General features: G+C 34.4%; 1 protein-coding gene and 2 long non-coding RNA genes across 3 annotated transcripts; 2 read left to right on the top strand and 1 right to left on the bottom strand.

The window, feature by feature from the left end:
* The first annotated feature begins 199 nt into the window (after nucleotides 1-199).
* LOC134200739 (uncharacterized) lies at nucleotides 200-1539 on the top strand. Its single transcript, XR_009975782.1, has 3 exons — nucleotides 200-698; nucleotides 782-1029; nucleotides 1134-1539. It is a non-coding gene; the product is annotated as an uncharacterized LOC134200739 (long non-coding RNA).
* Nucleotides 1540-4387: 2848 nt separating this feature from the next.
* LOC101744780 (trypsin 3A1) lies at nucleotides 4388-11647 on the bottom strand. Its single transcript, XM_004922559.4, has 6 exons — nucleotides 11437-11647; nucleotides 10671-10852; nucleotides 10247-10344; nucleotides 7210-7377; nucleotides 6543-6661; nucleotides 4388-4889 (listed from the first exon to the last, which is right to left on the bottom strand). Exons 1-6 carry the CDS (start codon nucleotides 11526-11528, stop codon nucleotides 4739-4741), a joined length of 810 nt encoding a protein of 269 aa, XP_004922616.3. The 5' UTR covers nucleotides 11529-11647; the 3' UTR covers nucleotides 4388-4738.
* LOC134200741 (uncharacterized) lies at nucleotides 4748-9676 on the top strand. Its single transcript, XR_009975785.1, has 2 exons — nucleotides 4748-5097; nucleotides 9437-9676. It is a non-coding gene; the product is annotated as an uncharacterized LOC134200741 (long non-coding RNA).
* Nucleotides 11648-13004: the final 1357 nt, after the last annotated feature.

The following is a 13004-nucleotide window of genomic DNA, read 5'->3' as shown; positions in this document are numbered from 1 at the left end:
GATTTATGATAGCACGTCTTACATTTTAGTGTTGCAAAGGTGTCACGAATGCGTGCGTATTAGACACATGCACAAATAGGCCTGGCGATAAACGGACATGTGAGATTATAGAAGATTTAATAATCATTTTAGATCATTAAGTAGGTAACGGCTTACGGCCGTTTTCAATAACGTATCTGAGTTTTCGGATAGATAGCTATCTCCGAATATCAGCAAGAGCGTATCTATCCTTAGTTTGCGTTTCACAATCACGGATAAGTGCTATCTCTTTTTAACCAACAGTAGATAGCTTCTTCCCTCCGATTTATCCGAGCCTCTTGATACGTTTCGTTCTACTACAAATACGAAACAACATCAGGATCAAGACTTATTTTATTTTATTCTAAATTAAAACTATAATTTAACCAGCATATTGTAGACTATCATAAACACATTTGTTTATAACAAAAAGTAATAAAAACATATGTAGATTTTTTTAAATTGGACGTATTGCTATTTTTATCCTAGTCGAAATTATGAAACGAAACGTTTTGACAGTCCGTTTTGCCAATAAGCAGTGATCAGTTTCTTTTGTTTGTTTTTCTATTGTTTACCTACTATATTAGATGATGACTTACCTCCAAAACGCTTTAAAACTTTCGTTTATAATTCTAAGTGTGTTTATAATTAAAGAGCTACAGTGAAATAAAATGAATTCTGTAAGTATCTATGAACTACATTGATAATAATAATTTTACTTTGAAAACTTTGAGTTCAAGTTTAGAAAATATATCTTTTTCAGTCAAGAAAGGCAGCACCCATGACAAAAGATGAGACGATGATTCTAGCAGAACTTGTGGCGGCGAAAAAACATTTCAATAATAAGGCAATAAATGCCACAAACAATAAATTGAAGGAGCAGGCTTGGCAAACCCTTGTAAATGATTTTAATTCGTTGATTCGTCGTTTCCCACGAACTCCATTGCAGCTTCGACTAAAATGGGAAAACTTAAAGAACGCTACGGCAACATAAGAAACAACCTTAGTAAGGTTAGTATAATTAGTTGATTGTTTGTCTCTAATAACACATTGATAAACATGATTTTTTCTTCAGGTTGCCGTAGTATTTGAAATAATTATGCTCTTTGTTACAGGCTGGAGGTGGTAAGGATTGCAGATGAAATTTTGGATAAAGCATGCACATTGTTGTAGGTCACATATAATATTTTTAACACTTTTACAGCCAAGCGGAAACAAGATGGAAGAAAAGAAATGCAAGGCTAGCATAGGGACAATGCATTAGCAGAATATCTAATAGCAAAAAGAGACTTGGAAAATAAAGAAAAGGAGATTGTTGTAGCAAAAGTTAAGTTAGATTTAGATAATTTAAAAAATTAAAAATTACTTAAAAGGAATATTAAATTTCATTAATTAAGTAGGCAATAATAATTTTATGTTAGATAGTTTTTTAAGCATATGTACAAATTCTAAATTAAATATCTTGCATGTACTAACTACCATGTAATTATCATTTTGGAAAATAAAAAATAGTCAAATTATCTTTGGAGTTTATTTTATAAATTATCTTTGGAAGCAATTATTTATAAGTACATAGTTGTATTTCAGATGTAAGTTTTGAAAAATTGTTACGAACAATTATATTATTTTCCTGTAATGTATCTGCGACTGAAATTTCTGATTCTAATTCTTCTAAATTCATACTTCTGACGATATTATGCAGCATGGCAGCTATAATAACAGCTTGCATATTTTCTAGTTTTAATCTACTTTTCAATGATATACAGGGAGCCTTCTTTTACAAACACCAATGCATCTGAAAATTATACATTATTCGCTTAAATTATTTTACAATACAGTATAACAAGCTCTTAACTAAAAAAAAAGATTACCTCTCTATAGTATTTCTTGTTTTAATATGTGATTCATTTTAAATCGTTCCGATTGAGTATGTGGGTTAATTAATCACGTTAAAAGATAGGGTTGTGGGGATAGCCTCTATCGGCAAGCAAATAGCAATTTCCAAGTCCACCTTGTTATCAATGTTCTCTTGATATGTAGATAATTTATTATAATAGTGTCATATTAAATTCATATAAACACCTAAATATATAATATAAATAAATAAAAATATAATAATAATATTTAATAATAATAATATAAATAAGGTAATATAAATAAGAAATACCTTTTCAATCGGAATGGTTAATTATAGTTGTATCATGAGTAGACCCAGGCCATCAAGCAACAACATTTTGAAATATCAACGATGCATTGCACACAAATTACACATTCAAAATACTCTTTTTCTATTTCTAAATTCCTCTCCTATATTTGAATCTGTAACACAAATATAAAATGTAGAGGTATCAGTGTGTAATAAGAATGAAGGTAAATAGCCTACCAGGTTATTGTATTAGTATATGAATGTCATTTAGGGCACCATGGGAATCCAGCAGTATTATAGAATTCCTGTTGAGTGTGATTTTGTATAATTTTGCTATTGCTATGCTAACAAAAATTAGGTATAATTTTGCTATTGCTATAAACAAATATAAGTTGTAATAACGAGTACTTTTATGGTTAAATTTTATCTTACCTTTTTGACGTTACACTCAAATATGGTCTCATTAAATTAATCAATTCATTCACAACACCTTTGCTCAGAAATCTATAGTCAAATTCGTAATTATTGATCTTCGCCATGTAATTCAGACGATCTTTATTTTCCTAACCATATGATATCGGCCTCACTATCACTATCTGCATCACAATCCATTATCATTTGAAATAATTCCATATCACTATCATCACTGCTACAATATGCCAATATGAAGAGAAACAATTATTAAATTATAGCGATTTACTTTCGAAAGATAAACATGTAGCCGGCCGATTTTGACAGATAAGCGAATGCCCATACTAGAGATAGCGCCGCCTGCCGGAGAGTTACTTAAAACTCATATTGAAACGGAAGTAAGCACGATTTGTATGAGCGTTCTATCTTTAGCAGGCTATCCGTCCTCCCGACGATGGATAGATAAATCCGATAGGAACTGCTGCCCGTCGATAGGTTATTGGAACGTAAGTAAGGACAAAAATATAGATTTGTCTATCTTTAGTAACCGAAACTAGGGATAGATAGGTTATTGAAAACGGCCGTTAGTGTTCACCACCAATCTCAACTTCTCTTCTAAATGTAGTTTTAATAAAGTTAAAAACGACTATAAACGATTTCAAAGTGCAGGGTTGACTTAAATAAATTATTTTTCGAATATGAACATAGAACCGGGCACATTATACCTGTACGATTCTCACCTTCTTTATTGCCAGAGAAGACCACTCTAGTTTATTATTCACCATAATATATGTAGTTGTTGGCGTTGCTTAACACGTTCGCGTGAGCAACGTCTTATAACGTTGTGTTTTTTAAATTACTAGAGGTCCCGCAGTAGTCGAAATTCGACTATAATTAATTGGAGTTGCAAGTTTGTTACTACGTAACACTATTATGATTGTATTTTATACTTCTATAATCACAAATTTCGCCAAGGCTACTCTATGAGAAAATACTAATAAAGACAAACAATATTTAATCTATTCTCAATTTGACCACAGACGTCAAGAGCAAAAGTTTGAGGTGGGGCAGCCGTTGTGAGTATACTCGAGACTTTAGAATTTATATCTCAAGGTGTCTATGGGCTCCAGTAACCACTTACACCAAATGGGCTGTGAGCTCGTCCATCCATCTAAGCAATAAAAAAAAATCACTTTCAACACATTAGGTGGTAAGAGTCATTTCTTCAAGAGACAAAATTAGTACTTATGTACTAGCAAAATAAAACAATACACAGCACAGCATTCTCATCATGCTCCCGCCTAGTCTTAATTCTTTCTTTCTTAATACACTATTATATTATACACTTATTTACCTGAATTAACAGTTTATACGTCAGGAATCAAAGTAGTACAACGGCTATTGTTTTCGTGCTAATGTAAAATTGTAATATCTTTTTATGAAGTGTAGAAAGGTAAATTAGGGAATGAAAAACTTTGATAAATTTTAAAATAATATACCTACATATTTGTATTCCATTGAACGAGGGCTTGACCTTTAATAACTTTTTTCGACCGCAAATTTAAAGTTCAAAAACAAAAAAATAAGTACCTACCTAATTATTTTGAATTTTACGGCAGATATTGGCTGAGTGACCACACATGTGTAGGTGCAGACGTAAAAACAAACGCATCACGCTCGCTCATATACTTTCATGTCAGTTCTAAAATGTTTATTGCATTAGCAATAAGGTTTAAAATGCATTACGCAAAATTCTCATTACAAAAAAAAAACAGTTAGCCTCCTAGATTGAAATCCGTCAAAGATAGTTCATTTGACTAACAAACATAGACTTTATTGCTGTCGTCACAAAGTAAAAAAACATTTGTGAGAAGTTTTGTTTTACAACTTATTATGTTTGCGATCTTTCTTAACACGTGATGGGTGTCCACAACCCAATATTTTATGGTTTGATGAAGATGTTACACAAAAATGGCGGTGTACAGTTGTAATTCTTATGACATATTTGACAAAAGGTCATCGGAAAAATTATCACATAAAACTTAGCTGAAATTTTAATATAATAACGTTATCTTGTATTGCCAGTTTGTCACTGTTAGATAACAATTTTTTAAACTCCAAACGATAAAGGGCCTATAATAATATATTTGTTTTTTAATATTTTTAGATTATATCGTTAGGAAGATCTTGCGGCTTTATTCTGACGTCTTTAGGATATTCCTCCTTTTCGTTTAATTCAGGTTCAACCTCCTTCATCGCTTCTATTAGGTCTGCTGTCGTCTTGTATGAAGATATCGTGTGTTTGACAAAATCTCTAGAAAAAAATGTGTGGCTTAAATTTTTGTAAAAAACCTGTTGTCTTTATTGTCATGTTGTGACAATTACATTCCAAGTCTCCACGAATGTACATTTATATGACATTTATGTATTTCTGGAACTAATGTGGCAATCATTCTTTTGCATTTCAATATATTACTAGAGGACCCGCAATAGTCGAAATTCGACTATAATAAATTGGAATTGTAAGTTTGTACACTATTATGATTGTATTTTATACTTCTATAATCACAAATTTCGCCAAGGCTACACTATAAAAAATATTAATAAAGACAAACAATATTCAATTTTAATCTATTCTCAATTTGACCACAGACGTCAAGAACAAAAGTTTGACAATAAATAGTATGCATGCGTGTGTGCGTCAAATACATCGTATGTAGTGTGTGTAATGTTTTCTTTATGGATTTAATGTATCTTTTATGCATAATTTTAAAAAAATATTATCATTGTGCACTTCTTTTCTATATTCTCTATAAGTGTGGAAAATTTCATACTCCTCCGTCCGCGCAATTTTCGTAAAAAGGGATACAAAGTTTTTGCTTCACGTATTATTATATAGATTGACGTGATAACGTTTTTTAAATCTATGAACAGCGCGTGAAAAAATGTCGCGTTCCGTCTGAGCGTGCAAGAGAGAGCACGGAACAAGCGATAGAGAGGTACGATCGGCCCAAGCGTTAATTTATCGAAAGAATTGTAATTTATGTGTGTAACTCCTTATTTGAATTGTACAAAATAATGATAATAATAAAAATTTAATTAATAAAAGTATGCAATTTTTCATCAATGTGTCTTTATGACGTTATTATATAAAACTATCGTCCGTAAACCGACTTTACTGACAACCAATATATTTTTTAATGATTGTTATTCACATCGTAGTATTCAGAGTGTAACATTCATTTAGGGGGCTTGTACCGAATGCTTAGAAGACATTCAGTTTAGTTTAATCCTTCGGCATATTGAAATGTGCCAGTAGCCATATTATGTACTAATCTCGATGGCCTAGATATAAATCCCGTTCTTACTCGAATAATATAAATGACTAACATTTGAAAATTAATTCGCTTTTATAACGAACTATTAAAACTATCCCAGTTTAAGGTGCATAATTTATAAAGTATAACGATGTAAGATATATTTCATTGGTGCTATATCGACTGACAGCGTATCGAAAAACTTCGTGGTTACCCGGCGACGTCTCTGCCGCTCCGCCCGCATGCATACCCCTCCAAGACCCACGAGCAGAACAAATAGGGATGCGCGTTATACTTTTTTTTTGGAACGAAGTTCCTTATCGCGCGTTGTAAAAGGGGGCTAGACGGAAAAAATTCTTACGAAAAGTTGTCACGACACTTTTTAGATCCTTCATTCTGACCAATCAACGTGTAGGCGCTTATCGCGTGACATTGCTCGTATCCGATTGGTCCGCGTAATGAGTACAGTTTCTCGAGATAGCGTTTCAACAATAGTAATTTAGTTCATAGTATTGTTTTTTTTTTCTTCATAATGCCGTAATTTATTATTATAACTTAAAAAAAAATTACAATTCCTTCACTAATTAATCGAAAGGAACTTCGTTCCATCCGGGTGTCCCTTGACACCTCTGAAGTTTTCTTTTTCTTACCTGAAGTAGAATGCTTTGATGAAGACAGCCGGCTGATGTTCATCACCACAGTTTTCAGGACCGAAACTCATTATTCCCATCAGCTTATTCTTCTGCACTGCAGGAGCGCCTGCGTCGAACTAATAGCAATGCGTTTTATTAAAACATTACTATTGCGAAATCGATTGATTAGTGCACGTTCATTTTTATACATTTCAATTAAGTTTATCACATATCCACGGGTTTTAAACGTTTTTTAAATAAATTTTAACACTAACTATTTATTATCAATAATTTCGTTATCACCTGAATAATGAACTAGGTACTTCCAACTTTATAGCAGGATTCCAATAAATTATTTATGTTTTCACATCTTCATTCATAAGATACCTACAGATTACATCGTCTGTAGCGCTACGTCATAAAAAAAACTGTAGCTGGGTAATGTCGTTAGTGTATTTCATTGGAAAGCTTCAGCAATTATGAATAAACAGAGAAATAGGCAAAGCTCCCCCATAGACACAGCCCACTGAGTTTCTCGCCGAATCTTCTCAGTGGTTGGCAAATTCTCTCAGGTTGAGCCCATGAGCTTACCTAAGCTGGGCGTAGCTGGAATATCCCTTAGACTACCTGGGTATAGATAGGAAAAAAAAGCAAAGCCCTCTGTCTTTACGATAAGTATATTTACCAGACAAGCGTCCCGGGTGCCATTCCTCAATGAAGCACAGAAGAAGTCTCGGGTTATCTGTAGTCCGCTGACTAATTGGAAGGCGTCCACACAGTATCTGTGTGAGCGGATCTTGAGACGCGCTGAGAGCAAGCTTGGTGTGTGCTCCCTAAACGCCGTATCTGTACCCTATTATTCATAAAAAATGTGTGCGTGTACTAGTGTACACACGTAAGAAGTGAAACTTCTTTATGGCCTTATTTTTCGAAAAATGATCTACATGCAACTTTCTAGAAATTGGTTAAATAAAGTTAAATTAGATAAAGTTTAAACAAAAGGATTTTATTATCATAGACATGAATACAAAAAAGTTAAATTAGATAAAGTTTAAACAAAAGGATTTTATTATCATAGACATGAATACAAAAAAGATGGCGCGTAACGGAAAAATGTGACGCGTAACCGAAAAATGTGACGGTAAATTTTTTTCCAACGCCGATAAGGAAGTTTCACTTCAATAAATGTGTCGTCAACGCGGCAAACAATTTGTTTTTGTCAATTTCGTCAACACGGCAAAATGAATAACAAAAAATCATTAATACTGTCTTAATAATCAAGTTTCGGATGTCACAATACTTTTGTTGAGTTCTTAGATTTAACTTTGTTGAACTGAAAATTACTTTTATTTAGTGTTTAAGAATATTAAATAGTTAAATTTAGTCATCAAAGTTTTGTAACTCATTAAAGATGTTAAAAAGTTAATTACCTAAAGTTAGGTTTTTACCTAAAAACTAAACAGTGCCAGCCCTATCGAAGAACTCTATTGTCTTCATACGTAACCTGATTCACCCCAAAGCCAAGGTGAATCTAATAGTTTTTTTCAGTTTTTGTATATTATTATAATTTGTAATGTGTATAATAACGCATCGTTTATAAAAATTTAAGCCTCCGGAACCATTTTAATCTCAATTTTATTGGTATTACCCTAAGAAAAACCATTGAATATTTGTGTTTAATTTGGAAGGGTCCCGTTTTCCCCCAACGGACGGGTTCTACGGTACCCAGAGTCGAGATAGAGGATACTAAATGAAATGGCAATTAATGCAATAACAACAGCAAAATTCAAAATGGCATATGAAGGCCGTCCAAGTTTGATTTGAACTTATTTATAAGCAAAGAGCACTATGCTGAATGAATTTTATACACGGTAACGAATTGCTTATATAGTCACTGTAAATATTTTTATTGTAACAATGACTAAGGCCTGCTTTTTTAATGACCGATAAAATAATAAAGTAATTATTCACATTTCTGTAGTTGCAAGATGTTATTTCATGGCTTTTTAACACGGTTTTATATACTTCGTTGTGTGTAGTTAGGGATGTATGTGACGGAATTTTTGATTTTCATTTTCAAAGGGGTTAAGACTTCGATTAATTGAAAATTTGCACACGCAACAATAACCGATGACAATTCAATCAAATCCTCCCTCAATCACGCTTCGTGAGTTAAAAATTGCTCTATGCGGAGTTTACATTACGAAATTAGTGTCATGCATGTTGAGCTGTTTCACGAAAGTAGTTTCGATATATGCGAAAGTAATTTCGTAAAACAATTAGTGTCGCGAAATCCACAGTATCGCAGTAACCATGGCGTCAGCATCAAAGCTATATTTTGCTATATTCAATGTAGCTAAGGAAATGCTTATATACCTATGAACTAAAAAAAGGCAATCAAGAAAAAAAAAATTGGTAGATTCGAGGATGGTCAACAAGAAGGCATTTAGGTGCAATGAAGTTAGTCTCTGAATTAGCAGATGAAGATCCTGAGAGTAATAAAAACTATTTTCGAATGAGTGAAGATAATTTTGATTTTTTACTGTAGGTGTTTCGGGTCCCATAGACACCCTTGTCGCTGATATTCATTAAGAAGATCTATTTTATTTTTCTGTACTCCATCGTTGGTTTGCCATTTTCAACGCTTGAAGCGCGTCCGAACTAACAATACACACGTCCGCACAGCGCAGGCCCTTTCGCGACATTAGTTTCACGTCGCGTCTACACTATGAAATTAGTTGCATGACACTAATTTCACCAAAAAATCGCGCAGGGCACGAAACTAATTTGCATGCATGAAATTAATGCATGCATTACGAAAGTATTAAATTACACGTGAAACTGTTGGTAAAACTAATGTCACGAAATTAGTTTCATGCCACTAATTTCGTAATGTAAATTCGCCTTTACAGAGGAATGGGAGGATATTTATCAAAATCGTATAAGAAACTTGGTGTACCTACAGCATGCCAAGCCACGTAAACGCAGTAATGGAAGCACGAGGAAGTAATGCAAAGTATTAAAATTCAAGAAAATCATAATTGTTGTACAAAAATGTCATGTTTTCTATTTTTGTTTTTTAAGTAGGTGAGATCAGCAGTTTTTTTTTCTCTTTATGTAATTTTTAATAAATAAAATGTAATGACTTATAATTTTTATTACTTTCATTTAAGGGGTATTATATTGTCTATTTAAGCACCGTTTATTTTATTATGACACCGTTCTTAGTTTCCAAGATTTATAGGTTTCTTTAGGGGACCCGCATTCATTGGTCTCGAGTATAATACTATAATATCACTCTGATGTTCTGATCAGCGTTAATAGGAAAAAAAAGAGAGGAATTCTTGGTTAGTTTGGTTTGCTAATCGAGCGCGTTTTTGAAGTTTTTAAATTATTATTTGTTTCAACGAACGCCTTTGATATATATAAATAATCATGGTTTTAGTTACTCTCGTGTTCTGTTGTTTTCGTATGTTGTATGACTCTTGTCAGAGCGGTCGTGGTCGTCATCCAGTATCATTGCTGTGGTCGGATGTTATCACGCCTGACGAGCAATCGCCACTCCTCGCGGTTTGTGGTGAGCCTGGTATACTCATGCAAACAGCCGCCAACTGTCGACTTCATCTGGTCGGTCCATCGCATGGGCAACCTTCCATTGGGGGTGTTCTATTGTACCTAATCTTAATCTTACAGTAAAGAAAATTTATAAAAATCCTGTTTACCTTAACAGCACCCCACCCGGAAACGGTAACAAAGCTCTGAGCGTAAGGCTCCTTTGTCCCTTCATATATCTTTATTAGGCTCACGTGTGGTGTGAATTCTGCAACAATACATTATCGTATTGTACCTAGCTGTTTTTTTTTTCTTCTGTGACCTCTTTTTTTTTTTATTGCTTAGATGCGTGGACGAGCTCACAGGCTGTGGTGTTAAGTGGTTATTGGAGCCCATAGACATCTACAACGTAAATGCGCCACCCACCTTAAGATATAAGTTCTAAGGTCACAAGTATAGTTACAACGGCTGCCCGGCCCTTCAAACCGAAACGCATTACTGCTTCACGGCAGAAATAGGCGGGGTGGTGGTACCTACCCGCGCGGACTCACAAGAGGTCCTACCACCAGTAAAATTCTTTACTGTCAAACATACCTAAATTTGTAGATAGTTTGAGAAGAGCCACATCGGCATGCGGTACTGGTTCTTCTTCGAACTTCGGATGTCTGACGACTCCTTCCACGTCAACGAGAACCCCTCCTTCATGGGGCAAAGCGCTACCGACGCGGAGTTTCACGTAATTCTTCAAGGACTTCAACGCAGACACCTGGAGAACGCTGATGGAAATATATAGTACAGTTTCATTATTGCCATATAGAAAAAAAATGTGCGGCCATGTTTTTTTTCGATACGAAACCACGAAAAATGTATTGTGTGTTAGTAAATTTTTTATGTCTTCCAGTGGGTAGAAAACGGTTTTCGATTCACAAAACAGTCCAGATTATTACAACTCACTCAAAAAAGTTTGAAATTTTCGAATTTAAGACGTATGTATAGGACGTCTTTCAGGTCCACTAATATATACCTACTTAAGTACATTATATGAAGGAACAACGTCGAAGACTTAAATAAAGTTTATTATAAATTAATTTATATTGATAAATTTACAAGCCCTTTTATATATTTATTACACCAATGTCCCTTCATCCAAAAAAATCTCAACAAACTTTCAACCAATCCTTAATTTTAATGAGATTCGGATTCTTAACTTGAAACAACTTGATAACCATTATACCTACTGGCGATCATTGTATAAAATCTTTGTAGATATAATTTTACTACAGGAAAGCCTAATTTTAATTGTTTTTTGTTTTAGATACAAACTAATAGCTCAATAATAAAATGATCCTAAAGAACTCACTAATTCAAACAATGAGCCGCCGTGACCACCCAGTTCACGTCGACAATGGCCCCAGCACACCAAAGCCTTCCGTTTATTATAACCGCCGCCATGTAGGGGTAGTTTAGGGTGTCTGTGATATTCTGCCTTTTAAACTTTAAGTGGGACTCGTCGTACTGATTGGGGTGATCGTTGCGAATTCTAAGGGCTTGCTTGTGGCTTTTGTGAGAACGCCGGCCATCCATTTCGGGATTTATCGCAATGTCGAATTTTACTGTAGAAGAAAGTTAACCTTTAAGGAATTCTCAGGAAAATTAATTACGTATTTTTTGTCTACGCATCTTCCATTAGCTTCGAGGAGCTATACTAGTAGCTGGAAGGCGAACTCACGAGGCTTAGTCTGAGATAGTATGTCTAACATATGCCTTGGCAAGAGCAGTGTTTCTTTTTGTTTTCTACCTATGCTGATAGACTTGAGAGGCTATTGCTTTTCCTTGACGTGTAGGTGAGCTCACGGGGCTCAAACCGGGAGTGTTGCTTACACTGGCCCTAGCAAGAGCAGTGCTTCGCAGAATCTACCACCGGATCGGAAACGCGATCCACTTAGAAGATCCGGCGAGAAACTCAGTGGGCTGTGTCTATGGGTTAATTTACTCGTCGAGTCCTTCGTCGCAAGCGACGGGTTCGGCGAGGACGGTGCTTGAGGTACCTAAAAGCACCGAAGTGCTTCGCTGAATCTACCGCCACATCGGAATCGGGACTCACTGAGAAGATCCGGCGAGAAATTCAGTGGGCTGCATCTGTGGGTTAAATTACACGACGAACTCTTCTTTTCTTTGTTGCATTTGATGGGTTCGAAGAGTACGGTAACCGGAGTAAGCTCATTACGGTAGGCAGGTAGGTCGGTAGACATTTCAAGCATTTGAAGCCATATTAATCTCGATAATAGGTTGAGGTAAGTCTTTTAATTGTACGTGTTTAAAGAAATAAGTGTAATTGTAACAGTTTTAATAAATAAAACATTTTTTTTGTTACATATAGGTATCTGACCGAATGATCATGGTTCTATACTCTTTGCATATACGAGTGTTACTGTGTTACTTATAATATTTGCTATGTGTATGTGCTATAATTCTCATGTTGTATTTGTTATTTTAGTTATGTGTTATTTGTTCTACACACACTTATCACTTTTTATTATTATTCTCATTATCCTCTCGCAGGTCTGCTGGAAGAGATTTCTCAAAGAAATAAGCAGTGCCTTTGTACATAATTTTCCTATTACTCTGTACTGTGTCTTGTTTTCTGTGTGTACATAAATAAATAAATAAAATAAAATAAATATCTTTAGCACAATCACGAAGAGATAAATTGGACTTGATTTAGATTTTCCAGGATTAATTAACGACATTTTTTCAACAATACTTTGGCTTCAAAATCATCTTAAGAGACTTACGGACTTGATTGAAATACTTACGCATAGAATCATCGGCCAAAGCTTTGATAATGAATAAGATGACCACATTCAAAACGAATATAAAATTCATTTTTCTGTTTTAACTTTAATAAAAAATACGTAATTGTTGTTC

This window comes from Bombyx mori, chromosome 20 (genome assembly GCF_030269925.1).
Source record: "Bombyx mori chromosome 20, ASM3026992v2".
NCBI lineage: Eukaryota > Metazoa > Arthropoda > Insecta > Lepidoptera > Bombycidae > Bombyx > Bombyx mori.
The sequence above is the reverse complement of the archived record's forward strand: the minus strand, read 5'-3'. Positions and strand labels throughout refer to the sequence as shown.

Excerpts from the sequence above, each read along its gene's own strand:
- LOC101744780 (XM_004922559.4), bottom strand. The coding sequence starts at position 11,528 with ATGGCGGCGGTTATAATAAACGGAAGGCTTTGGTGTGCTGGGGCCATT. Across the intron at positions 6,662-7,209 it reads GCACCCGGGACGCTTGTCTG|TTCGACGCAGGCGCTCCTGC; the intron begins GTAAATATACTT and ends CATTGCTATTAG. Across the intron at positions 4,890-6,542 it reads ATCAAAGCATTCTACTTCAG|AGATTTTGTCAAACACACGA; the intron begins GTAAGAAAAAGA and ends ATTTTTTTCTAG.